The 15,779-nt window shown below is 57.8% G+C and overlaps 1 protein-coding gene across 2 annotated transcripts in view; it reads left to right on the top strand.

Annotated features, from left to right (window-relative positions):
* ADAMTS14 (ADAM metallopeptidase with thrombospondin type 1 motif 14) overlaps positions 1 to 15,779 on the top strand; it is a 70,644-nt gene that overhangs the window by 32,802 nt on the left and 22,063 nt on the right. Inside the window, exons 5-11 of one of the 2 annotated variants that reach the window (XM_025850328.2) lie at positions 6,994 to 7,077; positions 7,815 to 7,962; positions 8,603 to 8,708; positions 10,382 to 10,525; positions 11,037 to 11,169; positions 12,476 to 12,589; positions 14,672 to 14,820. In XM_025850328.2, coding sequence (XP_025706113.2) covers positions 6,994 to 7,077; positions 7,815 to 7,962; positions 8,603 to 8,708; positions 10,382 to 10,525; positions 11,037 to 11,169; positions 12,476 to 12,589; positions 14,672 to 14,820 — 878 coding nt within the window. Of the gene's footprint in view, positions 1 to 6,993; positions 7,078 to 7,814; positions 7,972 to 8,602; positions 8,709 to 10,381; positions 10,526 to 11,036; positions 11,170 to 12,475; positions 12,590 to 14,671; positions 14,821 to 15,779 lie in introns of both variants that reach the window. The other variant, XM_073878861.1, reaches the window with a different exon arrangement.

Raw genomic sequence — 15,779 nt, 5'->3', positions numbered from 1 at the left:
TGTCCCCTGTGCCATCCGGAGTATGGGCGATGCTGCAGGCATGCCCCACTCTTATCTTTGGGATTTCCTCCGAGCTGGAACCTGTTCTGCAAGCTTTGAAAAGTGGGTGCCTTCTTGATTTTACCGGAAGGTGGCAATGGAGGTTTTCAGACAACCAGGACTCACGTTCCTTCCTCAGATAGCCCCAAAACGGTCCACTGCCAGCAATGGCAAGGGGTTGCGGTGTCCTGTGAAGCCCCAGGAATAACATGAGATTCTGGCTCGCCTGGGCGCTGAAACCCGCTGTGACTGCCCCCTGACCCGCTGCGATCGTAAACAGGGAAAGAAGAGTGTCTTAGACACATGCAGTGCTGTGCTTGTTGGACGCCTGGTCGGCAGAGTCGCTGCATCCCCTCTTGTTGGACGGTTCGGGACTGGGGGGAGAGAGAGCTGGTCCCGGGGCCTGGGGCTGAGAAAGGGCAGGACAGGTGATTGTGGCCAGGCCTCTCCTCCCAGCAGGGCTGCCCCCATTCCATTCACGATCAGAGCCGTAAGTGACCCGGGAAGGCACGTGGGCAGAGGCTGGACGTGAACTCCGACCACGGCTGCTGGCTCAGGCAGGCTCCGCCATCGCTGGGGGCCTGCTCTTCGGTACGATGAGGGTAACGTGCTCCTTGGAGCTCCTTGGACCTCCTGCGAGGAATGGCTGACTCTTAGAACCAGAGCAGAGAATGTCCAAGATGAGCCTCCTGTAGTGCCAGAAAGGAAGGAAGTGTTCAAACACCACCCGAACACCCCAGAACCAACAGCGAGGGTGTGTTAAAGGGACACGGGAACCAACTGCAAGAGCTCCTGGTGGCCGAAGCTGGGACAGTTTGAGCAACAGAATAAATAATGTAGCGTTAAATTATAACCCAGGGTATAAAATCCATATCCACGGGTCCGTACTGATAAACAAACGACAGAATAAATAAACAGGTGGGAGGAGAAGAATTCCGAATAATTGAGGCAGGTACTCTGTCCTCAGGGAGGTGGATTTTAACTCCCACTCCTGCAGCGGGGGCTGTGCACGGTGACTTTGTCCCAAAGAGCATGGCCTGGGGGTGGACGCTGTCCCGGCAGGCAGTGGCGGTCAGCCTCGCCAGGGATGGGTCCTGCCAGCGCCAGGTACCCTGACATCATGTGGGGAAGGTAGCGCTTCAGCTCCGTGGCCTTCCTCCCCTAGGCCCGAGCCCCCCATCTAACCCTGAGACAAACATCAGATGTACCCACGTGGAAGACCAGTCTGCTGAATGCCTCACTGGAATTCCTCAAGACCGTTGGGGTCATCAAAACCCAGGGAAGTCTGAGGAACGTTCAGAGAGGGGGAATGCTCTGGAGCAGTCCGAGGGGATGCGGTGGCAAAATGTAATCTGGGGGCCTGGATGTGGTCTTGGAGCAGAAACAAAGGACATTAGGGGAAAACTGGGAGATCTGAAACAAACATGGGTTTTTGTTAATAATAATGTGTCCCGTTGTTTCAGTCCTTCTGACAAATGTACCGCGGTCATGGTAGGTGTTAATCATAGGGGAAGCAGGGCGTGGGGCCCTCAGAAACTCTCTGGACTCGGCCTGCAGCTTTTCTGGAAATCTGAATCTATTCTAAAATCAAAAGTATACAAATTAGAAAGAAAAGAAGAGATGGTCCTTCCTTCCGGGCAGGTCGCTGGGAGGGTGCTGGGAGGTGGGCAGGAGCCGTGGCTGCATCAGCCCCTCCTTCGGTGTCAGTTCGTGTCCTCTCCTACTTGAGCAGGGGGTGGGCTTGGGACCTCAGGGTCGTGCTTGCCCAGCACGGCCCCTCCCTGTCTGGAACCTGCCTGCACCTGGCCAACCAGGCAGGTGGACATGCTGCCTCAGAGCTCCTCGGGAGCCGTGCTCCCTAGCAGTGTGGGAACCTGGGGCTGGCCAGGGACCATTCTGTGCTGGACCCCGTCTCTGCACGGGCAAGGAGAAGCCCATCTTGGCCTGGTCCAGAAGGGAAGGCTGCCATTTGCCCTCCCATGGGCTCCCCAGGGGCCTAGCTCTCCCCTCCAGCCCTAGACAGAGGCCCAGGCATTTCTGCTGTAGCCATCCAGAGTCTGACCCTCCCTTTGGACAGTAAAACAGATGCAGAGCTCCCACCCCAATAGACCCTCCTTTCCTTCTTCCTGCTCCCTGGGCTTGACTGCAAAGCCTCCCCCTCCCCCCGCCCCCTCCCAGGAGGCCTGCCCATGCAGGGTTATAGGAGAACAGGGAAGGGGCTCTTGCAGCTACCCCCCGCCTGGCTGTGTTGCTCTTTCCTGGATGTGGAAACACACTTTCTCCTCTCCCAGGCCAGAGGAAGCCCACTCTAGCCGGCCTGCCACAGGGGCTGGTTCTGGAAAGCAGCTGGGCATAGTGGCTTAGAGTCACACCGATCTGAGTTTAAATCTGAGCCCTCCCACTTCCCAGCTGGGTGGCCCTGGGTGAGTGACTCAGCCTCTCTGAGCCCTGGCTTTCTCACCTGTGAAATGGGAACAATTCCTCTCTCCATAAGGTTGATGTGAGGTTGTATGCAAGCCCTCAGCATGTGCCTGGCACATAGTAGGTGTTCAGTGAACAGCAGCTCTTCCTCCAACCCTAGTGGTTTCTAGCTTCTGCTGCGTTATCATGTAGTTTCTCCCTTCTGTTTTGTCTCCCCTTGGCCAGAGAGTCCTGACCTTTGCTTGTTTTTCTAGTACATACCCAATGGCCGCCCCCAGCCAATACGTGACATGGAACCCTAACCTGGGGATCTTGGCAGATGACATTGAACTTGGCTGAGGTGGGGAAGTGTGGAGACCAGACACAGTGTTCTTTTCTGCCCTGTGGGTGTGTCTGGCGGCTGTCACGCTGGGGCCCACACCCACGGGAAGCGATTCCTGCTCTCCCGAGAGCTGGGGCACTGACCTGCCCTCTGGCGTTTGGAAGGCAGCCGTGGAGGGCAGAGGCCGACAGAGCCAGTTCTGGAGAGCACAGCCAGACCAGAGCTTGTCAGGGAGCCGCCTGTGGGTGTGTTCCAGAGGTCCTGGGCCTCTCAGGTAGTGGCGCCTCCTGGCTGTGGTTCTGCCGCCGGCTCACGGTTGTGGCTGGGACCCGTGTGCCAGGCAGCTTCCGCGGTTCTGGGTGGACATGGCAGCCCTGTCCAGCCACCTCCTTGGCCTGCGCCAGTGGTCAGGACAGCTTCAGTGGAATCCAAGCCCTAAGGTCCTACTCAAGGGCCAGGGCTGATCGGGGGTGTGTGTAAGTGAGCATGCCAGGGCCCCAGAGATGGACCAGACCAGGGGATGTGGAATGGCAGGGCCAAACCCACCTTTTTTTTTTTTTTTTTTTTAATGAGGGAATAAGGTTGTAAGATAGAATTACTTTATTTTTATCACCCTTATGTAGTATAAGAAAAGACTAGACTATCGCTCCCACCTCAGAACTATTCATCGACTCTTGTGCCTTAGGCCACCTTTTGGGGATCACTTTCCATCTTCCTTTGCTGCAGACCCTTTGATGGGGTCTGTGTAACTGTCTCGGGTTCTGTTTCCTTGAAATGTCTTCTTTCTTGATAATATCTGTTGAAAACCTACTCCTAACCAGATGGCCCTTCCTTGGCAAGTGGCCCCATCCTCTCCCGCCCGGAAGGTTTTCTTCGTGACTGACGTGAGCATGGGGAGAAGTCTCCCAGAGACCGTGTCTACCGTCTCGCCCCGGGAATGGAACAGCTATGCTCAATGGGACTTTCAGAGAGAGACTTGAGGCCAGTGGGGGAGGCAGACAAGAAGGTTGAATGGGGTTCATGGCACCCAGAACTTTCTAATGGGCTAGCACATGCATGCATTGGGGGAAGTGTGTGAGCAGGGGCTGGGAAGAAATTCCCCATCCTGGGTGGGGCTTGCCTCAGCTGCCCGGATTACCACCGGCCTCGGGGCTCTCTTGATGGCTCTAGGGTTCCTGCTTTTCTCTCCCCTGCACGGAACCTCTGCCCATCTCCTCCAAAGGTCCCACGACCTTCTCGGGCGAGGCTCATTCTGGGTCCTCCAGCAAGCCCTCCCTGACCCTTCTGGCCCATGTATACCCCATCTCCTTTTCCCCCAACTCCTGGGGTCTGGGTCCACCAGTCACCTGAAGCATTTGGTTGCTAGATTATTTCAGAGTGCTGTGCTGTGCTGAGCAAAGTCTCTCGGGATGGAGAAACCTTGTCTCTGTCCCTTTCTGCTTGCTCAGTATTGCATTTAGGCCAGTCACCCAGGAGTGGGAGGTGGCATCAGGAGGCCCCACTCAATCCCCACCAGTGTTGGATACTCGGGCTCTGATTCTACCTCCTATTCTGAGGGGCGGCAGCCTCCTCCCCAATCCCACGGTGAGGACCTCCCAGTGTCCTGGGCTGGAGATGCCAGCCATGGGAGCAGGAGTCGCTGGAGGCTTTGATGGGTGGGTTTGGCCTGCTGAGTGTGGAGGCAGCAATAAAGGATATGGCCAGATTCTGGCAGCGATCTGCCTGGCCCATTTTGGAGAGAGACAGAGCAGGAAGACAATGGCCCTGAGAATTTCCAGATGCCCAGGGGCTCTGCACATGCCTCTACCCAAGCATTCCAGTGACTGCTCTCTTTTCCTGCCCCGGGGCAACCGGTGGGTTTATATGTGTCCATGTGGGGCACAGATGTGGCTGTGTAGAGCATGCCTTGCTTATCACCCCATCTTTGGTCTGCGTGCTTACAGGGCACATCAGGGGGTCTGAGACACTGGCCGCACCCCATGTAGAAGGAAGGCCATGTTCTGAGTGGAGGGGCTGAGATGTGAAGGTTATGTAAGAGTTATCCTGCAGCAGGTTGACGATTATTTCAGCAGAAGAGCAAAGAATTCTTAGGTTGGAATTCTGTTAGGGAGAAAATGCGTGTGTGGCCGATTGGCCCCACCCACGGAGCCCCCCCTCCACCACACGGTTCTCTTAGGATAAGTCAGGGGCACGAGGTTGAGAAGGACGTCATCTCCTTCCACATTTGGGCACTCTGCCCCCGTGATATGTGCTGGGGAGCGGAGGAGTGTGGCAGGAAGTGCGACCGCCCACTGGATTTCCTGTCATTCCCTGTGCTGGGGTGTTGGGGGGGCCTGCCATTCCACAGCAGGCACTGGTCTTTGGGCTCTGTTGGGTCCAGACATGGGTGCCAGGTTGGCCCCGGTGGAAGGAAGCCTGACACAGGGTGCTCTGAAGTCCGCGTGCTCCAGAGTTGAGGCAGCTTCCCATTCCGGGGGAGCGGGTGGAGGCTCTGTGGCGCACACGGCTTCGGCTGCCAGGCTCTGCGGCCATAGCCTGCTCTGTATTTGGCCGGCCTGGGAACAGTCCTCCAGTCACCTCCTGGCTTTCCCCTCCCTGTGGGACCCTCACATATAGGCTTGGCAGCTCTGTTCCTCTCCATTGGGTAGACAGCAGTCCCTTTGTGGGTTGTTGGCTGGTTACTCTGCTCATGGGCTGCAGGGCATGGAGAGATGGAAGCAGGGAGAACAGGGCCATGTATGAAATGCCCTTCCAGGTCCTGGGAAGACGTGCGGCCCAGGAGTCAGAGGCTGGGATCCCCTTCTGCCTCTCTGTGTATGTGGCCCACTCATGGTTCCCAGATGCGGAGTCAGCATGAGATGTCCACATGCCAGCCTTATGACGGCCATTATGATCCACATTCTACAGGGACAGAAACAGAGGTCCTAAGGAGTTGCCTGCTGCGCCCTGAGCCACCCAGCATCCAGGGCAGAGGTGGGATTTGAACCCGGGACTCTGGCCCCAGTAGCTGCATTGCTTTACCAGTGCTGTGTGCTGACGCTGACTTGCTAATAAGCAAGTCACTCCTCTCTGAGGTTACATCCAACGAGGCGATTAGTTACCTAAGTCATGGCCCATCACACACAGACATTGGAGATGACGCTTTTAAATATGCGGAATACTGTTTCACAAAACAAGCAACATATAAACAGTATATTCAGTATGATTACTATTTTGTAAAATGAGCCCACGCACGTATGCACACACACAACAGACACACACACACACACACACACACACACGGCAAAAAGCATGGTAAGTGTGGTTATCCTATATCTGTCTGGCTGATGGTCGATTTTCTTCTACCTTTTTTGTACTTTTCAAAGTTTATAGGGTGAAATGTTTTATATTCAGAAAAAAAGTTAAAAAAGCTGGAATTGTTCAAGGGGCATCCTCAGGAGATGGACACTCAGGGGAGAGTGAGCCCCCTGTCCTTGGGGGTGGACAGACTGAGGCTTGTCCATCTGTCATGGACACTGTTCCTGGGTGTCCTGATTAGGGGAGTGGGGAGGACAGCATTCTTTGGTGGACCGGGCCTGGCATGGCCCCCGTGTCCCTGGACCTGTGGGAGAAGGGAGTTTCCCAATGCCATGCTCCTCAAACTTGACCATGGCTGAGAATCCCTGGAGATTGTGGTCACATTGCAGACTCTGACTTGGGAGGTGGGCCCGAGACTCTGCATTTCTAAGACCCTTGTGTACTTTCCCTTGCATTTGCCCTGGAAAATTTTCCCGCGCACTGCAAAGCAGACGATTCCAGTGGCCACTGGAGAGGTACACACAGGGACGTGAAGATGAGCGACCTGGGCTGGGTGACATTTGTGGAAGGACTCTTTCCAGCTGTGGAAAGATGAGTTTTTGTCAGAGGGCTGAGGCTGAGGCCAGGGCCCCCCTCACACTTGGCTCTGTGGAGAGAGTGCACAGGTGGAACCAGGAAGGCCAGGATTTTAATCCCAGCTCTGCAGCTCCTTAGCTGTGTGTCCTTGGGAAGGCCATTTTGCCTCTCTCTGCCTCAGTTTCTTTATCAGTACAGTAGGGATAAGAAAGCTGCCTGCTAAGGCCACAGTGAGGATGAATTGGGTTAACATGGCACGGGGCTCAGGATCTGCTCTGTGGTAGGCTCTTAACACGTGCTTGCTTCCCCTGAAATTGCGTGCTCCCTTCTCCTGGCAGGTGGATGAGATTTACCATGATGAGTCCCTGGGGGCCCATATAAACATCGCGCTGGTCCGCTTGATCATGGTTGGCTACCGACAGGTAACCCCCCCTTGCCAATAGGCAGGGTTTTTGGAGGGAGAAGGGGTGTGGGGCCAATGCATTGCACTGGCTGTGGGGTGGAGAGCCGTTGGTCAGGGTCTAGGAAGCATTTTGTTTCCAGAATCAGAACCCTGACACCATTAGAACTGAGGCTTCAGGGACAGAGGCATTTGGGGATATTACACAGGGACTGAGGGATTCCCTCCAAGCTCGTAAGCGGACAGTCCTACAGCCTTACAGCTGGGGTCCCTCTTCCTGAGGAACCGACGTGGAGATGGACTCGGAGTGGGGCAGTGACTGAGCCAAGTCCTGCTTTGCTTGGACGCTGGGGCCCTGGGCTCTGCAATCTTAGACCACCAGTCTCTTATTCTCCTCCAAACGGAGGTAGCAACAGAACTTTCCTCCAGGGGCTACTGTGAGGATAAAATGAGACCGTGAACGTAAAGCCTAGAAGAAGTGCTCAGCACAACACCTGCCTTGCAAGTCAGTTGAAGGAGGAAAGAGAATGTGTGTTGAGTTCTCAGCAGACAGGTGTCCTGGCACAGGGCCTGGTGTGTGAGCGCTCCCTAAAGTGGGAGGGCTGTGCACCAGCAGTTGGAGTCTGGGCTACTCGGGCACAGTCCGTGCAGTCCCATGGGCCTCAGTGTCCTCCGCCGGTGGGAGGGGAGCGATGGGCGCCCCCTGAGGTCTGGGGGCTCTGGCGATCGCCCCTCTATTGATGCTCTTGACCCCTGCAGTCTCTGAGCCTGATCGAGCGTGGGAACCCCTCTCGCAGCCTGGAGCAGGTGTGTCGCTGGGCGTACTCTCAGCAGCGCCAGGATCCCAGCCACGCAGAGCACCATGACCACGTGGTCTTCCTCACCCGGCAGGACTTCGGGCCCTCAGGTACGCCAGGTACTGTATTAGCTGTGGCCAGGTGTGTGCAGCTGCAGGGCAGAGGCTCAGGCTCGGGGCTGGGCTCTCTGGAGCCACCCCAAGGCGGTTTGAGAGACCAGGCTCCCTGTCAACAGAGAGAGTCCTGGGACTTTGGAGATAGGACCTGGCCGGACAGGTGGGCAAGCTTGAAATGGTTTCTTGGGGACCAGGGGAAGTGAATAGGCCCCCATTCTGGTCCCTGCGGTCTTGGCTGAGCCTGCCAGTGGCTGGAAATGGTGTGTGTTTGTTGACTGACCAACTGACTGGCTGGCTGGAGGGACATGGCGTGGAAGTCAGGTGTGCGCAGGCTTGGGGTATCTGGAAATCTTACTGTTTTGATCGGAGGAGGGGATGGCAGAGGCATGGAAGCTGCAGGCCCTGAGGGGAGCTGTAGAGCTTTAGGGTGTGGGAGGATTTGGCTCAGGTTGCTCTACTATTGGGAGGGGGGTGGACTTTGCAAAGATCCCCCTTCCTCCAGACACCCTCCGGTGACCCTCTGGTCACTACCACGTCAGCATGTCCCTACAGTGGCTGGCTGCGCACAGACCTCGCCGAGTCCTGCCTCCCCTTCCTGTGACCTCTGTCTGCCCTCTCTCCCTCTCCCCGGCAGGGTACGCACCTGTCACTGGCATGTGCCACCCCCTGAGAAGCTGTACCCTCAACCACGAGGACGGCTTCTCCTCAGCCTTTGTGGTGGCCCACGAGACTGGCCATGTGTAAGTGTGCATAAGCGGTGCCGGGAGGGCGGGCTGTGCTGGGAGCTCCGAGGAGTTCTGCGGGTGTGGGTGGCTTAATCCCAGATCAGGCTCCCACCCCTGCATCCTAGGAGATGCCAGAGGAGCTGCCCATGCACTGTGCCCAGCCATGATGGGGAGGGGGTGGCAATTCTGGGCCTGCCTTGGCTCCAGCCCCCACATCCCAGGGCCATGGAGAACCAGATGTGGCCCCGCCTTTGGGCGGGTCGATGCCGTGTCCCATCATAGGCAGTGGTCTGTTCTCTGGATGGCCTCTATCCCTCATCCCATCCACAACTTGAGGCCCTCCCGAGAGCCGTTCCAGCCTACACGGCTGCTGCAGCGCTGGCCTGAGCCCATCGTAAACAGGCGCTCGTAGGCTCAGGTCTCGGGCCAGGCTGGCGGCCGGCTTGCTTGGTCTCTGGACCTGGATTTTGTTTAGAGCATATCCATTCACTCATTCAACCAATATTTCTTGAGCACCCACTGTGCACCAGGCCCTGTGGTGGGAATGGACTGTAGTGGAGAATAGGCCAGAGAAGCTACATTCCTGGAGAAAGCAAATATGCCCCTGTCATCCAGGTTGTCCTTCGGTAATGTGCACATGCTACTGTCATGACTGCCGGCCTCGTCCCCCCACTGGGCAGAACTGAGGGACACACTCCCGGCCCCTCCCCTGCAGGTGGAAGGACTTGGGAAGGAGGGGGGTGGGCCAGCCCAGAGGGGGTCTGGCACCTGCTGTCTGCTGCGCCCCTCTCCACACCAGCCCGATGAGCCCAGGAGGCCCCTGTGGACTCCATGCAAGCTCTGCCCCTTGCTGGGGCCCCAGCTCCCTCCTGACTGACATGTGGGGAACCTCAAGGGTCCCTTCCTGCCCCGGAAGCCCATGGTGCCTCATATTTTAGAGCCGGGAGTTTGTCCTCCTGTGTGTGGGAGGCGGGGGGGGGGGGTCGGGGCTCCACTCTTCACGGAGCAGAGCCTCTCCCTGGGGAGAGACAAGGACAGCCTTAGAGGTCCACGTGTCTGTCTGGTGGTCAAGGCCAGATGCAGCCACCTGGGAGTAGTTGAGAATTTAGAGCCTCTGGGCTTTGGCATTCAATACTAATGATACAAAACAGACTTTACAATTTAAACCATCGCTGTGGTAGGTGTGTACCACTCACAAAGCTCTGTGCTCAGTTCTGCGGGGTCTTGGGAAAGCTTAAAAGCTGGCATGCCGATACTCAGGAAATGAGGTTGAACTGAACCAGATGAGTGAGACCTGGTCCTTGCACTTGCAGGCCTTGGGCCTGGTGCTGCGAGTCGTTAATGGTGGCACGGGTGACCCCTGCTGTACGAGGTCAGCCCTTGGGGGTCGTGACCAGGGAGGGTGTCCGGGTAGGAGTGGGGCTTGAGCGGGCCTTGGAACCCCTGAGGATGTGGGTGGGGTTTGAGGAGGGGGCAGAAGGGCAGAATGAGTCCAGCCCCATTGGGAAGCAGGGTGGGGCCTCAGCTTCCATCCAGAGGGGTGGTCCTCCCCCCTGCATGGTGGGGAAACTGAGGCCAGGAGGAACAGTCTGAAGCCTGGTCAGGGCATGCTCTCCTATTGCCTTCACAGGGACCGGCTCCCTAGCGTGACTCGGGGCTCCCTTCTGTACCCCACCCCCACCCTCTAGGCTCGGCATGGAGCATGATGGTCAGGGGAACGGCTGTGCGGACGAGACCAGCCTGGGCAGCGTCATGGCGCCCCTGGTGCAGGCTGCCTTCCACCGTTTCCACTGGTCCCGCTGCAGCAAAGTGGAGCTCAGCCGCTACCTCCCGTAGGTTGCCTCCACTTCCGGGCTGGGGACGGGGAGCATGCAGCCTGCCACTCCATCTCCCCTGCCCCCCAGCCATCTCTGTCCCAGGACCACCCTGCCCCCAACATGCGCTCCATTCCCAGCCTTGCTGCTCAGCTCCTGGGCCTCCAGGACGTTGAGGCCGAGGACAAGCTTTAGACCCAGGAGCTCAAGGCTAAGAATGGGGGCCGAGTGGATTCGGGTGGGGCAGGTGTGGGCGGAGAGACTGTCACTAACCTCAAGTGGCAGCTGGCCAGGGCCCCCAGTACGTCCTGCGTGGCAGGCTGCCTTTCCTTCCCTCAGTGCAGTGAGCCCTCCGATTGTTATGGAACGGGCCCTTCCTCCCTGGAAGGCACAGCGAGCGCCTAGCAGAGGGCAGGCAGCAAGGGCCGATTCCTACAGGCCGCCTTTGCTCCTTAAACCCCCGCCTCCAGGACAGGAGGGCGTGGGAATCCTGCCTCGGCCTGGCTCACCTCCTTGTCTCCACCGGCAGCTCCTATGACTGCCTCCTCGATGACCCCTTTGCGCCCGCCTGGCCCCGGCCCCCGGAGCTGCCGGGCGTTGACTACTCAATGGACGAGCAATGCCGCTTTGACTTCGGCTCCGGATACCACACCTGCTCTGCGGTGAGTTCCCACCGGCCTCTGCCTGCTGGGGTGCCAGGGCCTTGTCCTCCTGGGACCCCGGCTGGGCCTCCCAGCTGGCCAGGTGGCCTGGTGATGAGCCCGCGGGCTTGGTGCCACCTGCCGTGGGGGGATGCAGGGTGACCAGGGCCCGGCCCTGCTGCCTTCTGCTACATACCTGCCCCACCCAGTCCCACCTTTGGAGGCGGGTGTGTGCAGGGGCTGGAGGATGCTTTAGTCCTGGGAAAGATGGGACAGAGTAGAACAGAGAGGGCAGGTGGCTGATGGGGTCCTGGCAGGGTGGGTTACTAGGGAACTTATCTGCTGGGCAGTCCCTCTGTCGTATCAGGTGCTGGGCTCTGGCCTCCTGGAGGAATAGTTGTCTCCATCTACTCTTCGGGGATTTGACAGGATGTTTTGGGCTGATTTGTCACCCTAGTGAAAATCTCTTGTGTCCCCACATAATCTCTCTCCAGGGGGTCAATTGCATGCTCTCCCCTCCCCACCCCATGCCTAGGAGCTAGATACAAGGGAGCATAGCCCTTCCTTACCCTGCAGGACAGGGCAGGAAAGAGCCTGGCGCTGGGGAGCCCCCAGGAGAGAACCAAACAGCTGCTGATCAGGGCCTTGGCAGAGGCTCACATCCTGCAGGACCAGGAGCCCCAGTGTATGGTCACCTTCCCACTGCTCAGGCCATATGGGGACACATGGTCTCTGAGCTAGGCGGGGAGAAACAGCCTGGGATGTGGAATTTCAGCGCCCAAGGGCTCTATCTGTAGTGCACTGGTCTGGCTGGCAGGGGGTCATAGGAGAGAATAATCTGGGCTCTCCTGGACAACATGAAACAGGAGGTCACCAACATCTGGCACAGCCTGGTGAGACCGGAGGCGGGTGGGAATCCTGGCCTCGTCTGGGTGTCCTGGGGTCTGGGCCAGACCGGCAGCCCTTTGAAGGCCCTGACGTGCACTGGGCTCAAGGGGCTTGGCAGGCCCAAGCGTCCCCGGAGCCTCAAACTCTAGTCCCTGCCCAGTGGCATGGCGGCTTCTGCAGGGGCAGGGAGGGAGGCCCGGGGAGGCAACAAGGGGAGTGTGGGCTGTGGCCTCCCCCGCTTGGTGCCCCGCCGGAGAGAGTGGGGGGTCCCTGGAGGCCATTGAAGTGGGGTCCAGTTTGAGGGCATGGACCTGCCTGCCGCCCTCCACGTGTTCTGGCCCCAGTGCCCACCACAGTCCTCCCCTCTCTCCGTCACTGCCCTTTGCCCCCTGGACAACTTGGAGCCTGTGTGCGTGACCGCGCTTCCCTGCCCGCGCAGTTCCAGACCTTTGAACCCTGTAAGCAGCTGTGGTGCAGCCACCCCGACAACCCGTACTTCTGCAAGACCAAGAAGGGGCCCCCCCTGGACGGGACTGAGTGTGCACCTGGCCAGGTACCTGGGGCCTGGGGCTGCGGCAGGACTTTGTGGGTCCCCGGGAGCCCCCGCCCCCCAGGCATGTGTGTGCAGATGGCATGCATGGAGCCCCTCCATGAACTCATATGTTCACACCCTCCCTCCCACACCACAGTGCGCAGAGCTTGGCATTGTCTTCCAGCCCTTCCGGCAGGAAGGCTTACTCCCAGTTTACAGATGAGAAGAATGAGGCCCAGGCAGGCAGGTGAAGGAATTTGGGAGTCAAAGAAGGGGGGAGGGAAGACTCCAGGTGTCCTGCTTGCCCTCCCTGGCCCGCCACGCTATTTTTCCCCATGCACGTGTTGCCTCCCCTGCCCCAGACCCAGCCTTTCACGTCTATGTGGGCGTGTGTTTGCCCCCTTGAGCGTGTGTGCGTGTCGGGGCTTCATTTGGCCCAGGGGCCTCGTGGCCGGGTCTGAGAGCCCTGACCTGGGGTCTGAAGCCCACCTCTGCTCTATTGCTGGTCCTGAGCCTGATCTCTGTGGTGCCTGTAGGCCACTTGTGGCACTTCTCTGGGTCCTGCTGACCCCTGATCAAGTGGCCTTTCCACTCCTCAGGTGGTTCTGAAGTCACGTGAGAGCAAGGGGCAGAAGCAGGGCATTGAGAGAGGCTCTAGGCTTACTCAGCATCAGCTGGGAGCCCAGCCACAGGACCCACCCTCCAACCTGCCCTCTGCCCTCTGCCCTCACCAGGCTCCACCCACCCAGCACGTGTGTGTGTGTGTGTGTGTGTGTGTGTGTGTGTCGGGGGGAGGGGGGTCTGCCCCTTCACAGATGGCTGGGGCTTCCCGTGGCCTTGCACCGGCCCAGTGGGCTCTGCGCCTGGAGGGCTCTTATCCTGGGGACTCGGTATACCTGCTCCAGGTGTTTCCAGAGTTCCAGCAACTTCCGTCACCATTTCACGCGACAGTTAATCCATGACTCTCAATTTTGGCTGCATGTTGGAACCACCGGGGGAGCTTTCCGAGTTCCCACCCCCCAGGGCAGGGAGTGACTGAAGATGGGCATGAGAGATCTCTTTGGGGTGATGGAAACGTTCTAAAATTGGATGTGGTGACAGTTGCACAAGGCTGTAAATTGTGAAAACTCACTGACTTGTGCACTTGACCTGAGCGGTTTTTATGATACAGAAAGTATCTGCCACGTCTTTAAAAAATCCCGACCCTTAGAGATCCTGACTTCAGTTTGTCTGGGGTGGAATGAAGGCATCTGGAGTTTTAAAAGTTCCCCAGGTGACTCCAAGGCTGAGAACCATGCAGCTTTCTCTTGAAAAAGACCCAGGGAGCCTTGCTGTCTTTCTCACATGTTGCCCGGCAGGAGAAGGGAAGCGAGTTACTTTGGTTCAACCCTCCTTTGTGCCTGGCCTCGAGCTAGGGTCTTTGCAGGTGTTCTTGCTTTCAGTTCTTAGAACAGTTCCATTTAACAGGTGAGCACACTGAGGCTCGGCAAGGGGAAGTTGTGCCAAAGTCACACACAGCTTGTAATGGCTGAGCAGGGATTCAAACCCAGGCCTCTTAGACTCGATTCAAATACTCTCTCCATTTGTGCATGGATAGACCTCCCTGTGGGACTGACTTGCCTCCCACAAACACACCTGCCCGTGGCCCCTGCAAGGGGATTTTGAGGTACAGAGTCAAGATCGCCTCTAGATAGCATGGAAAGATTGTGTCTTCTATCCCCGATCAGTTTTTTTTTTCTCCAGGAGTGTTAAGCCAACTATCTGCAGTTACTATCATCATTGATAATACTGTCTGCCATTTTTGGAGGGCTGTGCGTGCCAGGCATGATCTCCTTCAAGGCTCCCAGCAGACCCGTGGGCAGGTGCTATTGCCCACACTGTTCACTGGAGGGATAAGCTCAGAAAGGGGAACCCTTTGCTGAAGGTCCACTCGGCTCATGGAAGGGGTGGGATTCTGTGCAACCCTGAGGCTCGTGCTCTTAATGCCCTTCCTTCTGGGCTCACGTGTGGTGCCCCCCAGCCACTTGCACCATGGGGCACTCTCCATAGCCGGCTGGTCAGCAGTGGCCCCAGGGTAACTTCATTCCGTCTGCTCCATCCCAGTGGTGCTTCAAAGGTCACTGCATCTGGAAGTCGTTGGAGCAGACTTACGGCCAGGATGGAGGCTGGAGCTCCTGGACCAAGTTCGGGTCATGTTCACGGTCATGTGGGGGCGGGGTTCGATCCCGCAGCCGGAGCTGTGACAATCCCCCGTGAGTGCTCTTGGCTGAGGTGGGCAGGGCAGGGGACCCCCAGCCACCAGGCCTGAGGGGCTGGGAGACGAAGGCACGCGGGAAGGGGTGGGGGCAGGACACTAGAGAGAAGGTCTAGTGGTTTGTATTCTATTGGTGAGGACCCAGAATTGTTGGGGGGGGTGGGGCCGGGTGGGTGTGGCATCTGAGAATCAGTCTGAACCAGTGATTCTCAAACTCTCGTGTGTGGAAGATTCTGAGTGGGCCGAGGACTCTGATCCTCTGGCTAAGCTTTGAGAAGACACTGATCTAAATGCTCAGTAGCCATGTTTGCTTTCTTGCCATATGAAGCAAAACTTCCACTAATTTTCCTTCACTTACCTCTTTTTGTCATCAAATCCTGCCTTTCACTGCCCCACCCAAATTCCAGGAGTCTGGGGGAGCAGTCTGTGTCTCCCCCTTTTACTCCCTCCATGGGGATCCCTCCCATGGTTTGGGAACTTCGAGCGCCAGCTGGCTCTGGCCTCCCTGTCCCCGGCTGAAGCCACCCGGTCAGAACAGCCTCAGGCTAGATGGGGGCCGGCCAGGGGCGGCCGTGTGGGTCAGCGGGCTCCAGGAACCAGGGGTGCCCAGCCTCCGCAGAATAGCAGTGCCCTTGGATGCTGTGGCTCGGTAGTGGCCATCCCCCCTCGCATCCTCAGGAGGGATCCTTCGTCCTCTCCTGTTTACCTCCGGGGATGGGAGGCTCACTACCGCCTGTCGCAGCCTGATCCTGTGTCCACTGGCTGTGCTGACCTTTTATAAGTATGAACCCAAACGAACTGCCCTGTACCTGCCACCTGTGGGGGGTGTGAAAGCCCAGGTTGGAGAAAGGCCCAGTGAGGCCCACTCTGAGTAAACCACCTTCCAGTCTAGACGGGTGGTTATCCCCTTGATCAAAGCTGCCGTCTAGCAAACTCCTCTGTAATCGTAACTCTTTG

The sequence above is a fragment of the Callorhinus ursinus genome, unplaced genomic scaffold (genome assembly GCF_003265705.2).
Source record: "Callorhinus ursinus isolate GAN/ISIS: 27379988/994484 unplaced genomic scaffold, GSC_fseal_2.0 scaffold31, whole genome shotgun sequence".
Taxonomy (NCBI): Eukaryota; Metazoa; Chordata; class Mammalia; order Carnivora; family Otariidae; genus Callorhinus; species Callorhinus ursinus.
The sequence above is the reverse complement of the archived record's forward strand: the minus strand, read 5'-3'. Positions and strand labels throughout refer to the sequence as shown.